Here is an 18798-nt window from a genome sequence, read left to right as displayed (position 1 = left end):
CGCAGAATCAAGATAGATAGCAAAACCTGTAAGTGAACAACGTGAGTCGAGGCAAGCACCCCAGTCCGCATCACAGAAAGCCTGGAGCTGGAGTGAATTGGATGCAGGAAAGAAAAGGCCCAAGTCAAAACAACCTCTCAAATAACGAACAAGATGCAAAGCGGCATGCCAATGAGATTGATAAGGTTGCTGCATAAACTGGTTGAGCTGTTGCACGGCATGAGATAAGTCTGGCCGTGTAAAACAGAGATAGAGTAATCTCCCAATCAAGCGACGGTATATCTCAGGTTTAACAAGAGGATCATCTGAGATAGCTTGCAATTTAATGCCAGGGGGCAGGGGAGTGGCAACTGGTTTGGAAGAATGAAGACCACAATCACCAATAATGTCCAAAATATACTTTGTCTGTGAAAGAGAAATCCCAGCCTCTGATCGGGCAATTTGAAGGCCAAGGAAGTATCTGGCACTGCCCAAGTCTTTGATGGTAAAAAGGCCATCAAGATATCTCTTAACCTGCGAAATAAGATCAAGAGAAGGTGCCATTAGAAACACATCATCTACGTAAACCAGTAAGCCAATGAAACCGGAGGATAGAGCCTTGAAGAAAAGACAATGATCGTGCCCAGACTGTTGAAAACCGAAGCGCTCAAGGCTACGTGTAAATTCAGCATTCCATTGTCTCGATGCCTGTTTGAGGCCATATAGAGAGCGCTTGAGGAGACAAGCGTGCCCAGGTGCAACGGGATAACCTTCAGGCGCAACCATATATATTTCCTCCTCAAGATGCCCATGGAGAAAGGCATTATTGATGTCAATTTGATGTAAGGGCTAATTGAAAGCTGAAGCCAGTGCTAGAAACAAACGGACAGTAACACATTTGGCCACGGGAGAAAAACGCTCCGTGTAGTCGACACCTTCAACCTGCGTGTATCGCTTAGCCACAAGTCTGGCTTTGTGGCGTTCCACTGAACCATCCTCATGTAGCTTGGTCTTAAATATCCATTTACAACCAATGGGTGTTTTGTCTGTCGGCAAAGGGACCACCTTCCATGTCCCATTACGTTCTAAAGCCTCCAGCTCTAGTTTCATTGCTTCAATCCAATGTGGAATAGTAGCTGCCTCTTTATAATTTCTTGGCTCCTGCAAAACAGACAATGAAGCCACAAATCCCAAGTATGCAGAGGAGTATTTAGTGATGATAGGAGTGGAGGTGGAAGAAAACAGATGGCACACAAAATCATTGAGCCAAGCTGGTTTTTGGTGAGTACGTGTGGACCTACGAACTGCAGGAATGGAGACCGAAGAATCTTGTATAGGAGAGTCTGAAGAGATAGGATTATCATTGAGCGGAGGAGATGAAATGAGTGCATCATCAACATCATCAGTCAAAGGAATATTAGGCAGAGGGACAGACACAGGTGGAGTTTTGACAGAGGAAAAAGAGAATTGATTTTCATGGAAGATAACATTTCTGGAGATGAATATAGAGTTAGTCTCAAGATCATATACTTTGTATGCTTTCTGCCCAAGGGGATAGCCTATGAACACACATCTAGAAGCTCGTCTATCAAATTTAGAGAGGTGAGGTTCTGGCTTAATAGCAAAACATAGGCAACCTATTGTGCGTAAATGTGAATAAAAGGGTGGTTTATTATGGAGCACCTCATAAGGACTCTTCCATCCTAAAACGGCTGTAGGATATCTATTTATCAAGTAAGTAGCTCCCAAGACAGCATCACCCCAAAACTTTCGAGGAAAAGAGGCTTGAATCATAATCGAACGACGATTTCAAGAAGGGATCGATGCTTACGCTCCACAACCCCATTTTGCTGTGGAGTGTAAGCACAACTTCGTTGATGGATTATTCCAGAATTTTGAAGGAAGTGCTGGAAGGAGGAGCTAAGAAACTCACTCCCATTGTCTGTACGAATTGTTTTTATCACTTTACTATATTGAGTGGACACAATTTTGCAGAAATTTTAGAACATTTCTAATGCTTGGTTTTTGTATTTCATGAAGAAAGTCCAGGTGGTTCTAGTAAAGTCGTCTACAATAGTCAGAAAATAATGACATCCATTCATAGTTGCTTCCCTATAGGGTCCCCAGATATCAAGATGAACAAGGGAAAAAGCAGAGGTAGTTCGCGTTTTACTGGAATCAAAAGGCAACTTATACATCTTGGCAAGTGGACAAATTTCACATGGTTTTAAAGCACAATCCAACTGAGATAATTTTGTAATGTGTTTCATTGAATTATTGGACAAATGTCCAAGACGTTGATGCCAGAGAGTAAATTGATTCAGATTGACAGTACAAGAGAATGAGCTATAATTTGATCTCAAAGACATAATGCTACATTCAAGTATGTAAAGGTTGCGTTTCAAATGAGCTATAGCAAGAATATTTCTAGTCTCCAAGTCCTGCATAATGCAAGTAGAGGTTAGAAAGTTGAACTGAATAGATGAGGAAGCACAAAGCTGTCTAACAGACAGTAAATTAACTGAAAACGCAGGTATGTGAACAACATGAGTGAGTTTGATGTTAGGAGTGAGCTGTATGGAGCCTATGTGAGTGACTGTTTGAGAGTGACCATTAGGTAGATGAATGACTATGGTGTCAGAGTGTTTGGTATAGGAACAAAATAAACGAGCATCTGCACAAATGTTATTAGTGGCTCCACTATCTATAATCCAAGTGCAAGAAATCAAAGAGGTGGAATTGTCACAACTACCTGCAAAGTTGTCGAGTTGTGCAAAATTGACTTGAAGAAGATCTGTTGGTGTTTCCTCAAGCATGAATTTCTTCATCTCCTGCTTTATCAGTTCAGTAATATTCGAGTGATTTCCTTCAACTGACCTCCTACTTGAATCTTCAGATGTCATGGCATTGTACCCTCTTCCTTTTCCCATAACTTTCCTCCTCTGTTCTCCCATTTCTTTATACCAATCTGGTATACCATGCAATTTGAAGCAGGAATCCTTCGTATGCCCTGGTTTTTGACAATGATCGCAGATCATATGTCGCTTATCAGTTACTGGTTTCTTCTTATAACTCTGTCCCTTAACTTGGAAAGCAGCACCACCATTATTTTCCATACTACCCAAGTTCATTTGTTTTTCCATCCTAATGAGCATGGAGTAGGCTTTTGTAACCGTAGGTAAGGGTTCCAGCAGTAGTATCTGGCTGCGTGCTTGATCATACACGGAGTTAAGACCAACCAAAAATTGAATCAATTGATTCGAAGCTACCATATCAGCCATAGATTTGTTTACTTCACAGGTACAGTTAGTGCAAACACACTTTGGCATAGGCGCCAAACACATAAGTTCATCCCATAAACGTTTCAACTTTGTGTAATATTCGGTAACAGACATATTACCTTGTGTTACCTCCCCGATTTCTCTCTGCAACTGGTAGATTAGAGGACTGTTGCTCTCTCCATAACGAGCCTCTAACTCGACCCACAGTTCTCTGGCTGAACCAACATACATAAACGATTCCGCCAAATCCTTCGTCATGCAGTTAAGTATCCAGGTGGTGACCATCGAATCAATACGATTCAACCGTTTAAATTCATCTGTATTGACTGGAGGACGAATAGCCGATCCGTCAATAAAATCGATCTTCATCTTAGCAGTAAGAGCTCTTTTAACTGCTCTGCTCCAGGCAAAATAATTACTGCCAGTGAGCAAAGCAGACACCATCACCATGCCAGGGTGATCTAATGACTGTAATTGCATAAATTCTGGATCAGGAATGCCACGGGATGTGGCACCATTTTCGGGAGAGTTGTTGTACTCTGCCGTCGCCATGGTAGAAATAGAGATGAGCAGTGTTTACAAAAGATATCAAGAGACCTTCACATGGAAGGCTCTGATACCATGTTGAGGTATTGAGCTGGGAAAAGAGCCAATTTATTGAACAAGAATCCCATTATCATAGTGAAAGAAAGGTTTTTTCATATCAGTAGTAGCAATGTATGGCTCCCTTTAAATACAAAAAGAAGGGAATGAACAGAAAAATAACAGACTCTGACTAATGGAACTAATCAGTAATACACGTCATCAACACCTTAACTAATTAAAGACGTAATAAAAAAAGAAGAAAAACGCATTATGAGAAACACGCCTTTTCTGGTTCTGTACAGAGGCAACACAAACAGCAGCAACAGAGTGTTCATCCTTCACCCTCTTTAGCTTGCTGTAGTCCAGATTTTCAGCATCATTTCCAACAAAATGGTTGGATTTTTTGTTCTAAAATTGATTAAAAGCTGAAATCAAACCCCTTTCTTTTTCAGCTTTAATGGTATTTTTTGTGAGTGAATTTTATATTACTCTTGTGATATTTAAAATGTTCAAATAAATTTTCATAAGAAAACACACCATATAATCCCTACGTTTTTTATATATGTGCACGCTGTCTGCTAATGCTTTTGAATATGGGTCTAATTATGTTTATAGAAAATAAAAATATATTATTTAATATTTAAGCAATTATATATTTTTTAAATATATAGATATGTATATATATTAGTACCCATATGTATATATTTAGATTTACTGTTTTTTCTCCTTCCATATTTCTGCCGTCTGACCACCTTCAGTACGAGCCTACCACAGTTGAAAAGCCTGTCCAACTGCGAGCATTTTGATACTCTACCAATTGAAAATCTTCAATTTATTGGCGACTTATCTCATTTTTTTTTTTTTGCTCAAAAAACCTTTATCCCACGGACCCCATTTTCTATCGTTTTTTTCTCCGTCGTCCGACCACCTCTCAACGCGAGTCTACCATTATAGGAAAGTCTGACTGACGTTGAGCATTTTGACATACTATCCATCGCCAATCTTTCATCGATCAGGGAGTTATCTCTATTTTTTCATTTTATAATTTGTACCTTTTTAAAAAATATAAAGACTATGTGGTATGTTTCTTATGGGGATTTATTTGAATATTTAGATATAGATGGAGGTAATATAGAATTTACCCTTATTTTTTTAGTCTAAAAATTCGTACACAGGCACAGACGCTGTGTTCACTTGGTTTCTTCAAGTAATGTAAGCTGGTCAAAATGGGTTGGGGGGGCTTTGGGTCTGAAATACCTGAATCTGGTATCTAAGGTATGGATGTAAGAATTATATTCATCCTGCTTTGATGTTTTTGTCAGCATTTTTGTTGGTGAAGGTTCGTAACTTGGATATCATACGTTTCTTTAATGCGCAGGCAGCTTCGTTTTCCATGGTCAAATATGAAACAATGATGTTATCTTAGCCCCCCATCCCGCCGTAATGCCCAACTTACCAACGACAACCTCCAAACTCACTAAACCCATTTCCACCGCCTACTCGCTGCCACCGCCGCCCCTACACCCCGCCGCGATCACCAATCAGATACTCAAATCAGACAACCCACAATCCCTAACCCAAACCCTTCACACCCTCTCTGGATGGACCCCGAATTTAGTCCAAACAATACTCAAACGCCTGTGGAACCACGGCCCCAAAGCCCTCCAATTCTTCAACCTCCTCGATAACCACCCTTCCTACTGCCACTCCGCCGCTGCTTTTGACCATGCTATTGATATTGCTGCACGGCTGCGCGATTACAAGACGATTTGGGCCCTCGTGTGTAGGATGAGATCCAGGAAGCTGGGCCCCACTCCGAAAACTTTCGCGATTATTGCTGAACGGTATGTATCTGCCGGTAAAGCTGATAAGGCTGTTAAGGTGTTTTTATCTATGCATGAACATGGGTGCCAACAGGACTTGAATTCGTTTAATGCGTTTCTTGATGTTTTGTGTAAGTCGAAGCGGGCAGAGATGGCGTATAGGCTGTTTAAGATCTTTAGGGGGAGGTTTAGGGCTGATGTAATTAGTTACAACATTATTGCAAATGGGTTTTGTTTGAAGAAGCAAATACCACGGGCGTTGGAAGTGATGAAGGAGATGGTTGAGAGGGGTTTGGAGCCGACATTGACCACGTATAATACATTGCTTAAGGGGTATTTTAGAGCTGGACAAGTTACGGAAGGGTGGGTATTTTTCTTGGAAATGAAGAAGCGAAATATTGATATTGATGCTGTGACCTATACAACGGTAGTTCATGGATTTGGTGTTGCAGGGGAGGTTGAGAAGGCGAGAAAAGTGTTTGATGAGATGATTGGGGCTGGGGTACTTCCTTCAGTTGCAACCTATAATGCTCTGATACAAGTTCTATGCAAAAAGGATTGTGTTGAAAATGCCGTGTTAATGTTTGAGGATATGTTGAGGAAGGGTTATGTTCCGAATGCAACGACTTACAATGTTCTTATTAGAGGGCTGTGTCATGCAGGGAAAATGGATATGGCTATTGAATATATGGATAAAATGAAAGATGATTGTGACCCAACTATTCAAACATATAATGTAGTCATTAGATATTATTGTGATGATGGAGAAATTGAGAAGGCCCTGGTGGTGTTTGAGAAGATGAGTGGTGGGACTTGTTTGCCTAATTTGGATACTTACAACATTTTGATCAGTGCAATGTTTGTGAGGAAGAAGTCGGATGACTTGCTGATTGCTGGGAAATTGTTGACAGAAATGGTTGATCGAGGATTCTTGCCTCGGAAATTTACCTTCAATCGTGTTCTAAATGGACTTATGCTGACTGGTAACCAAGGATTTGCTCAAGAGATTTTGCGGCTGCAGAGTAAATGTGGCCGTCTTCCTCGTCATTTTAGATTGTGAAATGCCACCACATTGTTTCCAGGAACCTCATGAATACTTTGAGTAATCATCTTGGTAACGTTTGGTTCTTTCAATCTATGGTGATAAAAATGCTTGAATTATGCAACCCAACATTTTGAGAATGAGGATGGCATTTACAACATAAGCTCGAATGACCTTTTGTCTTGGCCTGGTGATCCGAAGGCATAGATATGAAAATCATCCGCAGTTTAGAATGGTATCATTTGCTATCAAGATGAGGAATTCAAAGAGGCAGCTCTTAGCTGATGAAACCAACTGCACCACCAATCATGATTTACTGTTCCAATTGTCCAATCAGGGACTGGGGATTTGCAGGTATGTTGTTGCTGGAGTTATATATCTGGTTTATATTTCACTTGGTGAATCTCATTTGAGCACTGAAGCTGTTCTTTCTGCCATTGGTATCTCTTTTCTGAAATTTCAGTTGGGTACGGGGCTGGTAATTGCTGAGGCCACCGTAGCCACACATTCAGGTTTGTCAAGTTTTTTTAATGAATGCAAGAATTACATTGTTGTCACTTGTCACGGCAACATCTGAGCTGAGAAACTTGATGATATATGCCAGATTCGCTATTATGTGAGAATAGGGATTATGAGATGTAGTTAAATTTGCAGTTATGTTACCTACCATACCCAATATATGAACCTCTGCTAAATATGTCCTCAAATAGCGTCTCCAATCTGCAAAAATCTTTCCCCAAATTATTTGTAGGCAAACCTAATCAATTATACAAGTTTGATCTCACTTATTACATCCTAGGTTGTTATAAAACATTCATACGTGAAATGTAATGCGCTCACCAAGAAATTGATGTTTGTTTGGAAAAACTTGGTTCATGCTATAATTTCCCATTTTATGATGTTGAATTTCTTCTCTTGTAATGACGACATGTAACTCTGTACAGGTTTATAAAACAGTAGAGACAATGCCGCTAATCAAAACGAAGGACTGAGGATCACTGTCCAGCCTGGGGAACCTCAGCTGCAAGTGATATGAGAAACCGTCTCAAGAAAATCAGCTTAATCTTCAGTAGCAAACACAAATCCTCATCCAAAGCTCCCTCTAAAGACTCGAAGAACAACCCCTATGTGCCAGGCATTCTCCTCATATTTTCAAAGAAGGCTCTAAAGGTTGCCGCCTCTCCATCAGATAAGCCTTCTAGTTCAGTTGAAAACGACTGGACAATTGTTAAGCATTTGATGAACACATCGCTTTCAAGAACAGCTATAAGAAATGTGCATAACGAGTCACCCGTTTCTGGAGTATCAGAAATGGAAAAGTCCTTTGATCCATCAACATTGTTGTGAGACCACTGTCGTTTTACCGCATAACTTGTCCAGAGACAAGAGGGTTGAATTCGAGACTGTTTTTCTTGGTACACTGCAAGTTAACCACATCCCAGAAACCTGAGTTGTTACAGGGTGAAGATTTGTTTTGTTCTTCGTAAAGACGAAAAGTTAAGGTTTATCTTGGTGAACATTGAGGAAGATGGGAGAGTTAGTTGTCTATAGCTCCAATGGATTGAAAAAGACAGTTCAAACAATCTATGTATAACCTTGTCATCTTTCTTACTTATTTCCAAAGACATCAATCTAATTTTTCCCAAAAGAATTCAGTTTTACGTGCTTGATTTTGAAATCAATCGAACAATTTTCCCTTAACATTAATTTTCTAGCTGATATCCAATCTAAAGCAGTAACGTTTTTCTTCCATTTTGTCTGCCAAATCTTAATTACAGCCATGGCGTGGTGCATCAACTCGAATAAATTTGTGCTTATCGTCAACCATTCAAGTTTTGAGATAAGAACTCATTCAATATAGGGTTTATAAATTCCGAGTGTGGGGTCCAAACTCCATTGCTTTTAGTTGTAGTTCCCTTCTTTGACTTACCATTCGTCTTGTAATAAATTGAACTTTGTCAAACTTGATTCTGTTTCAGATTTGATTGTACCTAAAATCTCTCTCTCTTTTACTCATTAATTACAAAGCATAATTAGTTCAAGTTTGGTAGAATCCAACCTGCCTAAAAATTACCTCTACCAAAAGAGACACGTGGAAACTCGAATTATTGGTTCTAAAATTAGAGTTTTTTTCAATATAGTTTCATTAATTAATGAAAAATATACGAAAAATACTAACTGTTCCATCAATTATTGGTTAGAAGATCCACATATGAAAAAAAAAAAAAAATCTTTCCACGACGCATGCATGCATGAATCCAAGAATTCACGTAGCCATTTAATTGAGACTTTCTTTTGAAGAGCAACGATTGAGTATTTAATCGTATTTATTAATCAACTATCCCAACTAGATGAGGAGAAGAAGAGCCATTCTCCTTATCTCTATATAATCCCTTTTCTCCACTCCTCAAACTCCACCTTATTCCTCATTTCCATCAATGGCTTCAAAGTATCTTCTCCTTCTTCTTTTCTCCTCTCTTGTTTGCACCACCCCTGCAAGGAAGCTTGCTGCCTCAAAGGGCTCTTTCATCGATGAAAAGACATTCTTTCCTATTCCAGGATTTGGTGGTGGTGCCGGCTATGGTGGAGGCGGTGGGTTTGGAGGCGGCAATGGAGGACTTGGTGGTGGTTCTGGATTTGGAGGAGGAGCTGGTGGTGGGTTTGGAGGTGGGTCCGGCGGAGGAGGGGGTTTTGGAGGTGGCGGCGGCAGTGGTGGTGGGTTGGGTGGAGGGTTTGGCGGGGGAGCTGGTGGGGGAATAGGAGGTGGATTTCCTTAAAGAGAGAAGCTGTATTCAGGCTTCCACTTCGGCGTTTCATTTGAATTTGAATTTATTGGTGAAGATTAGACAAATAGATCTTCAAAGGTCTTGAGTTTGTTGTTAACTTATATGATATGCTATCCATGGAATAAGTTTATTTACTTAGTGTCTACTAGCTCTAACCTCTTGATTTGAGGGACATGCATTCATTATACATTTTCAAGTCTCATTCCTTTACTCAAATAACTTCTAATCAAATTAATTCAAATACCTGGAGAAAAAGATTAATAGATGAGAAGTTCCAAGTGGTCGCGCAATGCTTCAACTCTAGAAGTATTGTTTGCCTGGATTCGTCGTTGGGGGGTGAGTTTAAACCTTGATTGGTGAAATTAATATCATCAATTTAGAACAATATAATATATATTTTAAAAAGAACCACCAATGAGAAACTTTTCAAGTCCAATTAAGTCGATAAAGTATCATCTATAAAATGACACCAACACCAAGAATTCTTGTTATTTCTTAGTATAATATTTTGGAGTATAACAAAACAGAAATCCATTTAAAGCACTCCATAAAGTTCAAAGCCTCAACTACTGTAAACTAAGTTAGCAAGTGAAAATTATGACATCGATGCCAATACTAATAATACGTCCCTCCCCGTACGGAGTTGTACTAAATTGTTGCCTTTCTAGGCTCTAGCTATACGGTAGAGGGTCCAGAGTAAGCGGTACACATACCTTATTTTTTTGTTTTTTAGTACAGTAGGGGTGGAAGTTTGGGGACAACTTGAGTTTGAACCCAAGTCCCTCTCCTTTAAAGAGGGTAAGTTCCTAAGTTAATATTGGATATAGTTATAATTTACGCACAAGTACATCTAGTCCCGTTATGTGCAAGAAGAACAAGAAATGTAATATGAATAAAATAGCAAAATGCCTCTAAAACCCCATCAATAAACTCTATCTATTTCTTACATTTTAAACTTATATCCTTCTCTTTATTGTTGGATCAATTCAGCCAGAAAAACTCTGGATGACGCTCCAAAGGACTTGTTCATGTTGAAGGTTTGATTAAAACCCTATATTACATAGCTCCTATTGATAATTCATCCCAACTTCAATTTTCACCATGTGAAAACTCACTCGTAGTTTAGCATTGTTACCTTGTGGAATACCACGAAGCTTTTGCGTGAGGGTAAGGGACAAAAGGTCTGTAGACATACTAAAGCATTACGTAATCCTACCCTGATACATGGTGTTAGGACTCCTTTAGCCTCCTTAATGGTTATCATCCTCCTGTAAAAGTTTCCTTGAGTTCTATTATTCTCGCTATTGAAAAACGAGCAGCATTTATGGGCCTCCGTATGAACTCAGGTATAATAATAATTGCTATACAAGTTACCATTGTATGAAGTAAATATAATACTCGTATGAATTAAAAGCATAATACATACGGAAAACCAATCTTATAAAAGTAGAAATAATGTGCACAATACGATCAGCTAAGCCTTATTTGGCCACTCCAGGAGCAACTGTTCATGGCCATTATGGGGAAATCCTGTACGAAGGAGATACTTTAATTACATTTATATATGAAAAATCGAGATCTGGTGATATAACACAGGGGCTTCCAAAAGTGGAACAGGTGTTAGAAGTGCGTTCGATTGATTCAATATCGATGAATCTAGAAAAGAGGGTTGAGGGTTGGAACGAACGTATAACAAGAATTCTTGGAATGCCGTGGGCATTCTTGATTGGTGCTGAGCTATTCATATTTCATCTATATGTATGGTGTTCGAACAGCATTTCAACAAATGACAGTGGAGTTGGCAAACACACATGCGAATCTACAAGCAAAAGAGTAATGTTGCTTGATTATTGCAGGTATGGTTGCGCAAAACATCCATTATTGCAGTTGAAATTGGTTTGATTGGATAAATGAAATGAAAACCCGGACTGAAGTTATATGTAACAAAATGCCCAGAACAAGGTTTAAGCCCGATATTAATAAACTGGAAATTGAGGTCCACCGAAATAAACATGATACCTCAAGTTGACAAGTCTCCAGAAGGGAAAGCAACAAACTGTCACATTCTAACTTCTATTCCTTCCTGCAGCAAGTGCTCTTTCACAGATTGTATAGGCACCTGCAAGTCATGAAGCAATGGATGTAAGAGAGACAACAGGTAAGCCAAATATTGAAGTGGTCGAGGAGCATTTAGGATCAATTTGGTTTGGTTTTTCTGAACTGAAACCATTTCTAGAAAACATATTTTACTTTTCTTGCATAGTTATATTTCTAGAAAACAAATTGGTTTGATTGGATTACCGAGAAAATGAATCAAAGAGGAACAAGAGGCACATATGTCAACAGAAAAAAGGAAACAAGATGGTTCCTAGAAATCTATGAACAACAATGTGATAAGAAGGGTCCTTGTTTTTCTAAATTTACCTCCTTCCGGTGGAAAATACCAGCAGCAAGGGCAGCAGATGCATTTGTTTTGGAGAAAACTTCTGAGAAGTGTTCAACCGCTCCAGCACCACTACTTGCTATTACAGGAATACTTACAGCATCTGAGATAAGCTTTATCAGATCTATATCATATCCTTTTCCTTGACCTGGAAAGACAAACCAAATATTAGTACTATCTTCGAGGGAATAACAGCATGAATCCAGCACAAAGTGCAAATCATTTAAAGAGTTTTCTCTAGAGAGAACTGCCCATGTACCAGTACAACATTCATAAATGAGAGAATCCAACAATGAAGACTTAAAGCAAGAGTAGGAGAGGAGAAAGATTTAACAATGTTTTGATTCTTCAAAATTCAACAATAAGAAAATCAACAAATGTGAAACATAGAATAAATTCGAACGTTAAGGAAGTACACAGAAGCTCCACAAGTTATTACTGCTGCATATCATAGAACTGATCCAGCATACCATCACAGTCGATGCAGTTTAGGAGTATTTCTCCAGCTCCCAGTTCTTCAACAGCTTTTGCAAGCTCATATGCTCCAATTGGTCGACCTTCTCGTCCACCATTCACCTTGCAGACAGACAGTACAAAGAAATTTCAGACACTCAAAACATGGTTACAAGGTCTACTCTGCTATAATCTCAATACAGAAAGAAAGAAAAAGAACTAAATGCTTGGGATACCAGAATGCTAGGATGAATCTATGAGTGCTTTGACGTAGTGCTTATAACATCAGAATTTGGGAAAACCAACTCAAAAGATACAGCGAAACATAATGCTATCACATGAGAATTGGAGCGTTCAGTGTAAAACAATCAAAGATACCAACATGGTTCTACAACTACTCTTGCAAATTCACTAAGTATTAATTAGATTGCAGTGAACTTATGCAAACCAGAAATTGGCTTCTGGTTAAGAAAGTTTAACATCAACTTGGTGCAATAGACCAAGAAAGTAAGGAAGTACGAATTTGACTGAAAGAAAGCAAGGAAGACATACCGTGCATTGGTACCAAGCATATTGCTCCCCATTTGGACCTGAAAAACCAACGTAAGAGCAACATTATCTCTTTCGTTGTCTTTACTATAAGTCCACCAGGCAGGGTGGTTACCGCCGCATTCTTCTTAGCTACTAAACAACACATGAATAACACATTTCCAACTCTAAACAGTAGTCACAAGCAACATCAACAGTTTTGGGCCTGCAACTGGAAAGGCTCCAAAGCAAAGCAGTAAACACTGAGAACTCACACCTCGTCCAATTACCTGGGTTTGTTACTCTTGTGGACTTGAACTCTACATCCTTGGGATCTTTCAAGTACACTCTACGAGGATCAATGCTTACAACCACAGCCTAAGACGCAAAAGATAAAAACAAAGAAATATAAAATGAAGAAGAATCAAAGTGAGGCTTGTCTTACAGGAAAAGGAAATAAGAAATTACAGATTTGAACTGCATAAATACATGTTTGGCGGCAAACTCACTTGATTTCCATACACTCTAGAGATCTGCTCTAGGCTGCTCTTTCCAGATTTTACCTTGAAGCAAAACCGGCCAACATAAATTTTCAGAACAACGCAAAACTAAGCAGAAACATTAAGAGAAGCAAGGAGAGTACTTTTGTTTTTAGGTATTCTTCTGCAGCATAAACTGCATCACTTCCAATAGAAATCTTATCGGCACCTGACCGGAAGTACTCTGCAGCAACCTCCAAACTCGAGTAGTACCTGGGAAATGTTTTAGAATTAAAACTAAAAGCAAAATGAGTGAATCCCAAACTAAAGAAATTCTATTGTAGAACAGATTCAGTACACGTACAAGTTTCTCCACCATAATCACAAGAAAGATAAAAGAAATCTTTTGCACAGATCTTAAACAAGAACGAGAAATACACCTGCCATTTGCATCAGTAAAATCTCGAATGCCACCTCCAACTGTTAATGGGACAAAAACATTCTCCGATGCGTGCCTTAATACCTATGATGAAAGACAGATGTAGGCAACTGTCAACTCTCCTGATAATGCAATTTATTTCAAATTTGAAATTTACAAGTTCATGAAAGTTCTAAAGGTTCTCTAAATGTGGGAGGGAAAAAGGAAATGCACATAACATTTTGTACTTACGTGACTTGAGAAGCTTAATTACAGTAAATGGAAACAAGATTGCGGGGCAGAACAATACAACTGTAAAGGAAACAAACCTGCAACATGGGTAAATCGCCAAGAGGAAAGTCGCGGAAGCCAGTAATATTCAGAAAACTAACCTGAAATAGAATGTAAGATCAACATCTGAGTTTTGTTTCTTGTGTTTGTCCAGGCATCTTACTTTTTCTTTTTCTTTTCTTTTTATTACCGGGTGATGTTGTTGTTTGTGGCATGCATTTTGGGACGATTTATGTTCATAATCTGCACTAGAAAACTGCAAAAAGCATAGTCTTCAATGTACATTATACAAGAGCAATTTATACCTCATCAGCCCCATCCTTGTAGTATTGTCCAGCAAGATCCACTGGCTTGCCGAGGTTTCTCACCTTTAAGAAGAACAATCAAAGAAAAGCAAGGGTTACAGATTCACTCACTCATCTTGCTTCATCGTTGCACAACATAATAACAGTAACCATTTTAACATGAGTAAAAGTTGAGAACATCCTCCACCTTTGCTGTGTTGACATTTTCTCATCACAGCAACAGGCTTAATTGAAACAATAAACTGTATTATAAGACACAGTAGCACAGTGCAACATCTTAGAATAAGAATGATTTAAGGATAATGTTGTAACGTGCAGTCAAAAGATTAGGCATCAAGCTCAAGTATTTCTTTGAAGATTGAACTACATGCAAAGAGAAGTGACTTTAAGAAATAAAGAAAATTCGAATTACACTTATATTACCCCGTATTTAGCACTTTACTCAGTTTTCATTTAATGGAGAGTAGAGATATTCAATTTATTAGAATCTCACAGAGCCTTGCACTGGTTTATCAAATATGACTCTCTTGGTCACTCAAACACCCAGTGAAATTTTCTACATCAATAGGTAAACAATAAACCAGTAATTTTTCAATTCAAACACCCGAAGACATGACTTTAACAGTCCAACCATTCAAAAATTCATCAAGCCTTACCTCATTTTCTTTGGTGTGCTCTCTCACATCATATTGGTCTCCCTTAGTTACAACAAGATCACCTTTGTCATTTGTTCTCACATCAAGACAAGCAATGACCTGACCATTATGAAATAGAAAATAGCACAAATGCTCAGAGTGTTTCTTGCCTGCATCTAAACATGAATCAAATTGAAAAAGATTGGGATTGCTTTATTCACAAAATTCAATAGATGAAAATAAATAAGAAAGATGTCTTTGGTTCTATAACTGGGAGAAGCTTCGCCATAAATACTGGTTATACAAATGGTTAATAGGTTGGGATATCATGGGAAAAGGATTTGCATTCTACCTTCATATGTCAGGTTTCCATTGATAATTTTGTATTAACTTTATTTGGAGAAATAATACAGAAACCTTGAACTTCCAAATACTTAAGGAATATAGAATGTAACTAGCACTGGAAAATAAGACTCATGCACCAACTTTACATATCCAGAAAGCAAATCGACTCATTGCACCAAATAGTTAATTTCTATTGCAGCAGCACTCACCCTCTTTGCAAGTTTAGACGCCTTCCCTTGGGCTGGCTTCTGTCTTCACGTGAAGATTTTAGTTCATTAGATCTTTCATCAGATACATAGATTTACATACAGAATACTTGGGAGAGTGGTACCTTTGTCATTTCAGACTTGGGATTCAGAAACCTTCGAAGAACAGAGAGGCCAACATCTGAAACTCAAATCAAATGTAAGCTTCAAATGTTCAGTTCCAGAAATTACATAAAGCAGAATAAGATATGATGTCCCATCTACCCATTGTGATCCCCAAAAGGCTGAGATATGTACTTCCTTTTACCCATCTTTGAATTCACACAAAGTAAAATATTCTAACCTCCACTCTTCTCTGGGTGAAATTGCACTGCATGGACATTTCCCCTTCTTATAGAAGCTATGAAGTTGTCACCATAGTTGCACGTAGAAGATACCCATTCTGTGTTATCATCAGACTGCAGAATATGGAAAGAAATTGGCCACTTGAGATGTGATGGAAAGTGAAAGGGAAATTGAAAGAAGATCTTGCAAAGCAGCAAGGAGAAAAGATGAAGTAAATTACTGGCATTGCGCGGTATGAATGAACAAAATAGACATGACGGCTCCCAATATCATCCAAAATCTGAGATTCTCTTGTTATGTGGATAGCATTCCAACCAATATGAGGTACCCTGACACCATTTGATGAGTCAAAACGACCAACTACCCCAGGAATCAAACCAAGCCCTTTCACTGAGAAAAGAAAACTGTCAACTTGGGTTTAAACCAGATCTCAAAACAAACCAAGACCACCCCAGTCATTACTTCGGCATGTTACTTCTCGGTCACGAAGACCCCGAGAATGTATAAGATAGGCAGTAATTACATGTTTACATTATGTGATGATTTCTAGATTCATTAGCACAATTTATAACCAAAACAAAAGTAGTAGAAATAGAAATTTCTCGTGGATTTATCTAATCACAACAAAAAAAGCACACGTGTTTGTGTTGAAAAATAATTCCAGATGGCAAATGAAAGTGTTGTTCTAACAATATTAGATAAAATGACAATGAAGAAGCACGAACATGGCAGTGCGAGCTTAAAATAAAGGAGTCAGAAAAATTTTACCTGGTCCATTTTCCTCACTTGACTCAAACAGTAGTTGCAATCCAAGACAAATGCCTAGAAATGGACGATCTTGCTCAATGTAGGAACAGAGTGCTTCTCCCATTCTACAAAGATTAAGAAAGTTGATGAGTAACTAGAACACTAATGGTAGAAAAGAATATTCTTACATCAGTAAAACATTTAATCAAATAATAGCAAGCAACCATATCCTCACACAATTTCCTAGCAACGAACAATCAAAAATTACAACACATTGACCTGGTAAAGTCTAATATTAACTGTTAATTTACTCACCCAAAACTTTCAACTCATACAGAAATTTGAATGGTTGAACCCAACAAAGAATGTAAAAGATGCTCTCATACAAAATCAAATCATATTCAGAAACACAGCAGCAAATTATAAAGCATAGTAAAGAAGCTTACCCTGTCTTGTTTAGCACATCCATGGCAGGCGCAAATGCACCTACACCTGGAAAAATAAGACGTTTGGCATTCAAAATGTCCTCCGGCTTTTGCACCTAGAAGCAATTAGAAAATGCATCATAGGAAAACAGAGAAACAATATCTACCGTGAACTTTAATTTACATGCTAATGCTTTACATCATTTTCCCTATTAAAGTAACAAGATCAAAATGACAGCGAGGTTAACAAAAATTGAAAGTTTAACAAATAAAACTCACATCTTTTATATTAAAGCCAAGAAAGCGAATTGCATTTCTGAGACTCCGCACATTTCCAGCTCCGTAATCAAGCAATGTCACCACTGTTAGAAATTTACCACCAGATTAGAGGAAAATTTAAATTCAAAAATCCTTAATCACAAGTCATTAATCAGCACAGATACATTACTATTCACAGCTCAAACATCCAATCATTAATACACATACAAAAAGCCAGTACCGGAGTCATCGGCAGCAGAAACAGAGGCGCGAATTGCGAGAGTTCTCGCGTGTTTGAATTTGAGAGGGTTGAACTGAAGCGACTGTAGAGAATGAGAACCGCCGGAGTAAGCTGAAGAGAAGGAGGAATAAGAGGATGCCTTGGGGAACTGCGGAGCAGAAGTGATTCCCGCCGCCACCTCCATTTGGTTTGCCGCAGCTCGTGCTACGCTCGTCTCGACAGCGGTCATCACTCATTATACAAGTCAAGACTACTGACTGGGCTTCAAACTTGGAGAATTCGGCCGTTAGCCCATTCATTTTGGGAAGCGATAAGTCATATGTTGGGCCAACTAGGGGTTATAAGCTCGTATATCTTATTAGATACTTAATTTTATTTTAAAAATAAGATTTTAAATTATTTTAATAAATAAGATGTTAGAGTATTTGATATACTAAACTCTTTATATAATAATAATAAAAAAAATTATTATATTATTAGAATTTAAATTTATGTAAATTAGAAAATTTTGCTTTAGGGGAGAAACGTCAATTATATGAATGGCAAAGTGAAATACTAAAAAAATCTTATAAGATGTTTTAAGAAACGTAAGGTGAAATTCACTTTTTTTTGGTGAAGAGCTTATAATTGACGTTTTTTCCTTTCAAAAATTAAAATATATATTTAATGATTTTGAATTTTATCAGTTTGTTGACCTTTTTTGAGCATTATTACAATAACAAAAGACTTACTATGCCAACCATTCAAAACACTTTAAAATAAAAATATAAAACATCTTATAATTTAGATCGACTCGTCAATCACCATTGGGTCTAGAAAATGGGTCATGGGCTTTAATTGAAACGCAATACTCCATGGCAGTTAAAAAAAATACTTAAATTTAATTTTCAAGAATTAAAATATTCATAATAAATTCGTGAATAATTACTTTTTATTAATAATATTTAGAGAGGTATAATTGGAAGAGATGGATGTAATTTGAACTGAGGGGTGATGGTGGGTGTAGGATTTTGGACAGGGTACATCCCTTGTCATAAAAACTGTGATGGGTCAGTTGCAAACCCAATCCCAAACCCTACCAATTGCTATCCTAATCATTGTCACATCTCCTACCCCGAATTTTTTTTTTCTTTAATTTCTCTATTTAATTTGGGAGGTGATATATTACACTTGTGTAAATATC

General features: G+C 38.1%; 4 protein-coding genes across 7 annotated transcripts; 2 read left to right on the top strand and 2 right to left on the bottom strand.

Moving 5' to 3' along the window:
• Positions 1-828: 828 nt before the first annotated feature.
• LOC148784478 (uncharacterized) lies at positions 829-3812 on the bottom strand. Its single transcript, XM_088876851.1, has 2 exons — positions 2732-3812; positions 829-1538 (listed from the first exon to the last, which is right to left on the bottom strand). The coding sequence occupies exons 1-2, from the start codon at positions 3810-3812 to the stop codon at positions 829-831; spliced, it is 1791 nt and encodes a 596-aa protein (XP_088732977.1).
• Positions 3813-4984: 1172 nt separating this feature from the next.
• Positions 4985-8361, top strand: OTP43 (Pentatricopeptide repeat (PPR) superfamily protein). 2 transcript variants are annotated; one of them, XM_011099559.3, is made up of 4 exons: positions 4985-5120; positions 5224-7064; positions 7174-7222; positions 7655-8361. In XM_011099559.3, exon 2 carries the CDS (start codon positions 5289-5291, stop codon positions 6726-6728), a length of 1440 nt encoding a protein of 479 aa, XP_011097861.1. In that variant the 5' UTR covers positions 4985-5120; positions 5224-5288; the 3' UTR covers positions 6729-7064; positions 7174-7222; positions 7655-8361. The 2 variants fall into 2 exon arrangements, with proteins under 2 accessions (XP_011097861.1, XP_020554492.1); XM_020698833.2 differs by lacking the exon at positions 4985-5120 and having other exon boundaries at positions 5127-7064.
• A 696-nt stretch (positions 8362-9057) lies between these two features.
• Positions 9058-9630, top strand: LOC105176763 (uncharacterized). Its single transcript, XM_011099666.2, has one exon. It carries the CDS (start codon positions 9149-9151, stop codon positions 9485-9487), a length of 339 nt encoding a protein of 112 aa, XP_011097968.1. The 5' UTR covers positions 9058-9148; the 3' UTR covers positions 9488-9630.
• Positions 9631-10831: 1201 nt separating this feature from the next.
• Positions 10832-17861, bottom strand: AT-HF (HIS HF). 3 transcript variants are annotated; one of them, XM_011099557.3, is made up of 20 exons: positions 17616-17861; positions 17396-17478; positions 17138-17232; positions 16713-16816; positions 16165-16334; positions 15943-16057; positions 15725-15780; positions 15603-15641; positions 15070-15168; positions 14414-14476; positions 14147-14209; positions 13840-13922; positions 13564-13672; positions 13430-13483; positions 13211-13298; positions 12945-12982; positions 12410-12515; positions 11921-12087; positions 11516-11615; positions 10832-11026 (listed from the first exon to the last, which is right to left on the bottom strand). In XM_011099557.3, exons 1-19 carry the CDS (start codon positions 17842-17844, stop codon positions 11556-11558), a joined length of 1821 nt encoding a protein of 606 aa, XP_011097859.1. In that variant the 5' UTR covers positions 17845-17861; the 3' UTR covers positions 10832-11026; positions 11516-11555. The 3 variants fall into 3 exon arrangements, with proteins under 3 accessions (XP_011097859.1, XP_011097858.1, XP_011097857.1); XM_011099556.3 differs by lacking the exon at positions 10832-11026 and adding an exon at positions 11081-11315; XM_011099555.3 differs by lacking the exon at positions 10832-11026 and having other exon boundaries at positions 11359-11615.
• Between the last annotated feature and the right edge of the window lie 937 nt (positions 17862-18798).

The sequence above is a fragment of the Sesamum indicum genome, linkage group LG13 (genome assembly GCF_026168435.1).
Source record: "Sesamum indicum cultivar Baizhima isolate 11 linkage group LG13, ASM2616843v1, whole genome shotgun sequence".
Classification (NCBI taxonomy): domain Eukaryota; kingdom Viridiplantae; phylum Streptophyta; class Magnoliopsida; order Lamiales; family Pedaliaceae; genus Sesamum; species Sesamum indicum.
This window is presented reverse-complemented; position numbering and strand designations above follow the sequence as displayed.

Bases quoted from the DNA above. Each gene is read 5' to 3' on its own strand.
- LOC148784478 (XM_088876851.1), bottom strand. From the start codon at position 3,812: ATGGCGACGGCAGAGTACAACAACTCTCCCGAAAATGGTGCCACATCC. The intron at 1,539-2,731 runs GTAGTTGTGACA...GTGTGTTCATAG, and splicing joins ACAACTCGACAACTTTGCAG to GCTATCCCCTTGGGCAGAAA.
- LOC105176763 (XM_011099666.2), top strand. From the start codon at position 9,149: ATGGCTTCAAAGTATCTTCTCCTTCTTCTTTTCTCCTCTCTTGTTTGC.
- AT-HF (XM_011099557.3), bottom strand. From the start codon at position 17,844: ATGACCGCTGTCGAGACGAGCGTAGCACGAGCTGCGGCAAACCAAATG. The intron at 16,335-16,712 runs GTAAAATTTTTC...TTCTTTTCTCAG, and splicing joins AAGTGAGGAAAATGGACCAG to TGAAAGGGCTTGGTTTGATT. The intron at 16,058-16,164 runs GTAATTTACTTC...CATATTCTGCAG, and splicing joins ATTCATACCGCGCAATGCCA to TCTGATGATAACACAGAATG.
- OTP43 (XM_011099559.3), top strand. From the start codon at position 5,289: ATGCCCAACTTACCAACGACAACCTCCAAACTCACTAAACCCATTTCC.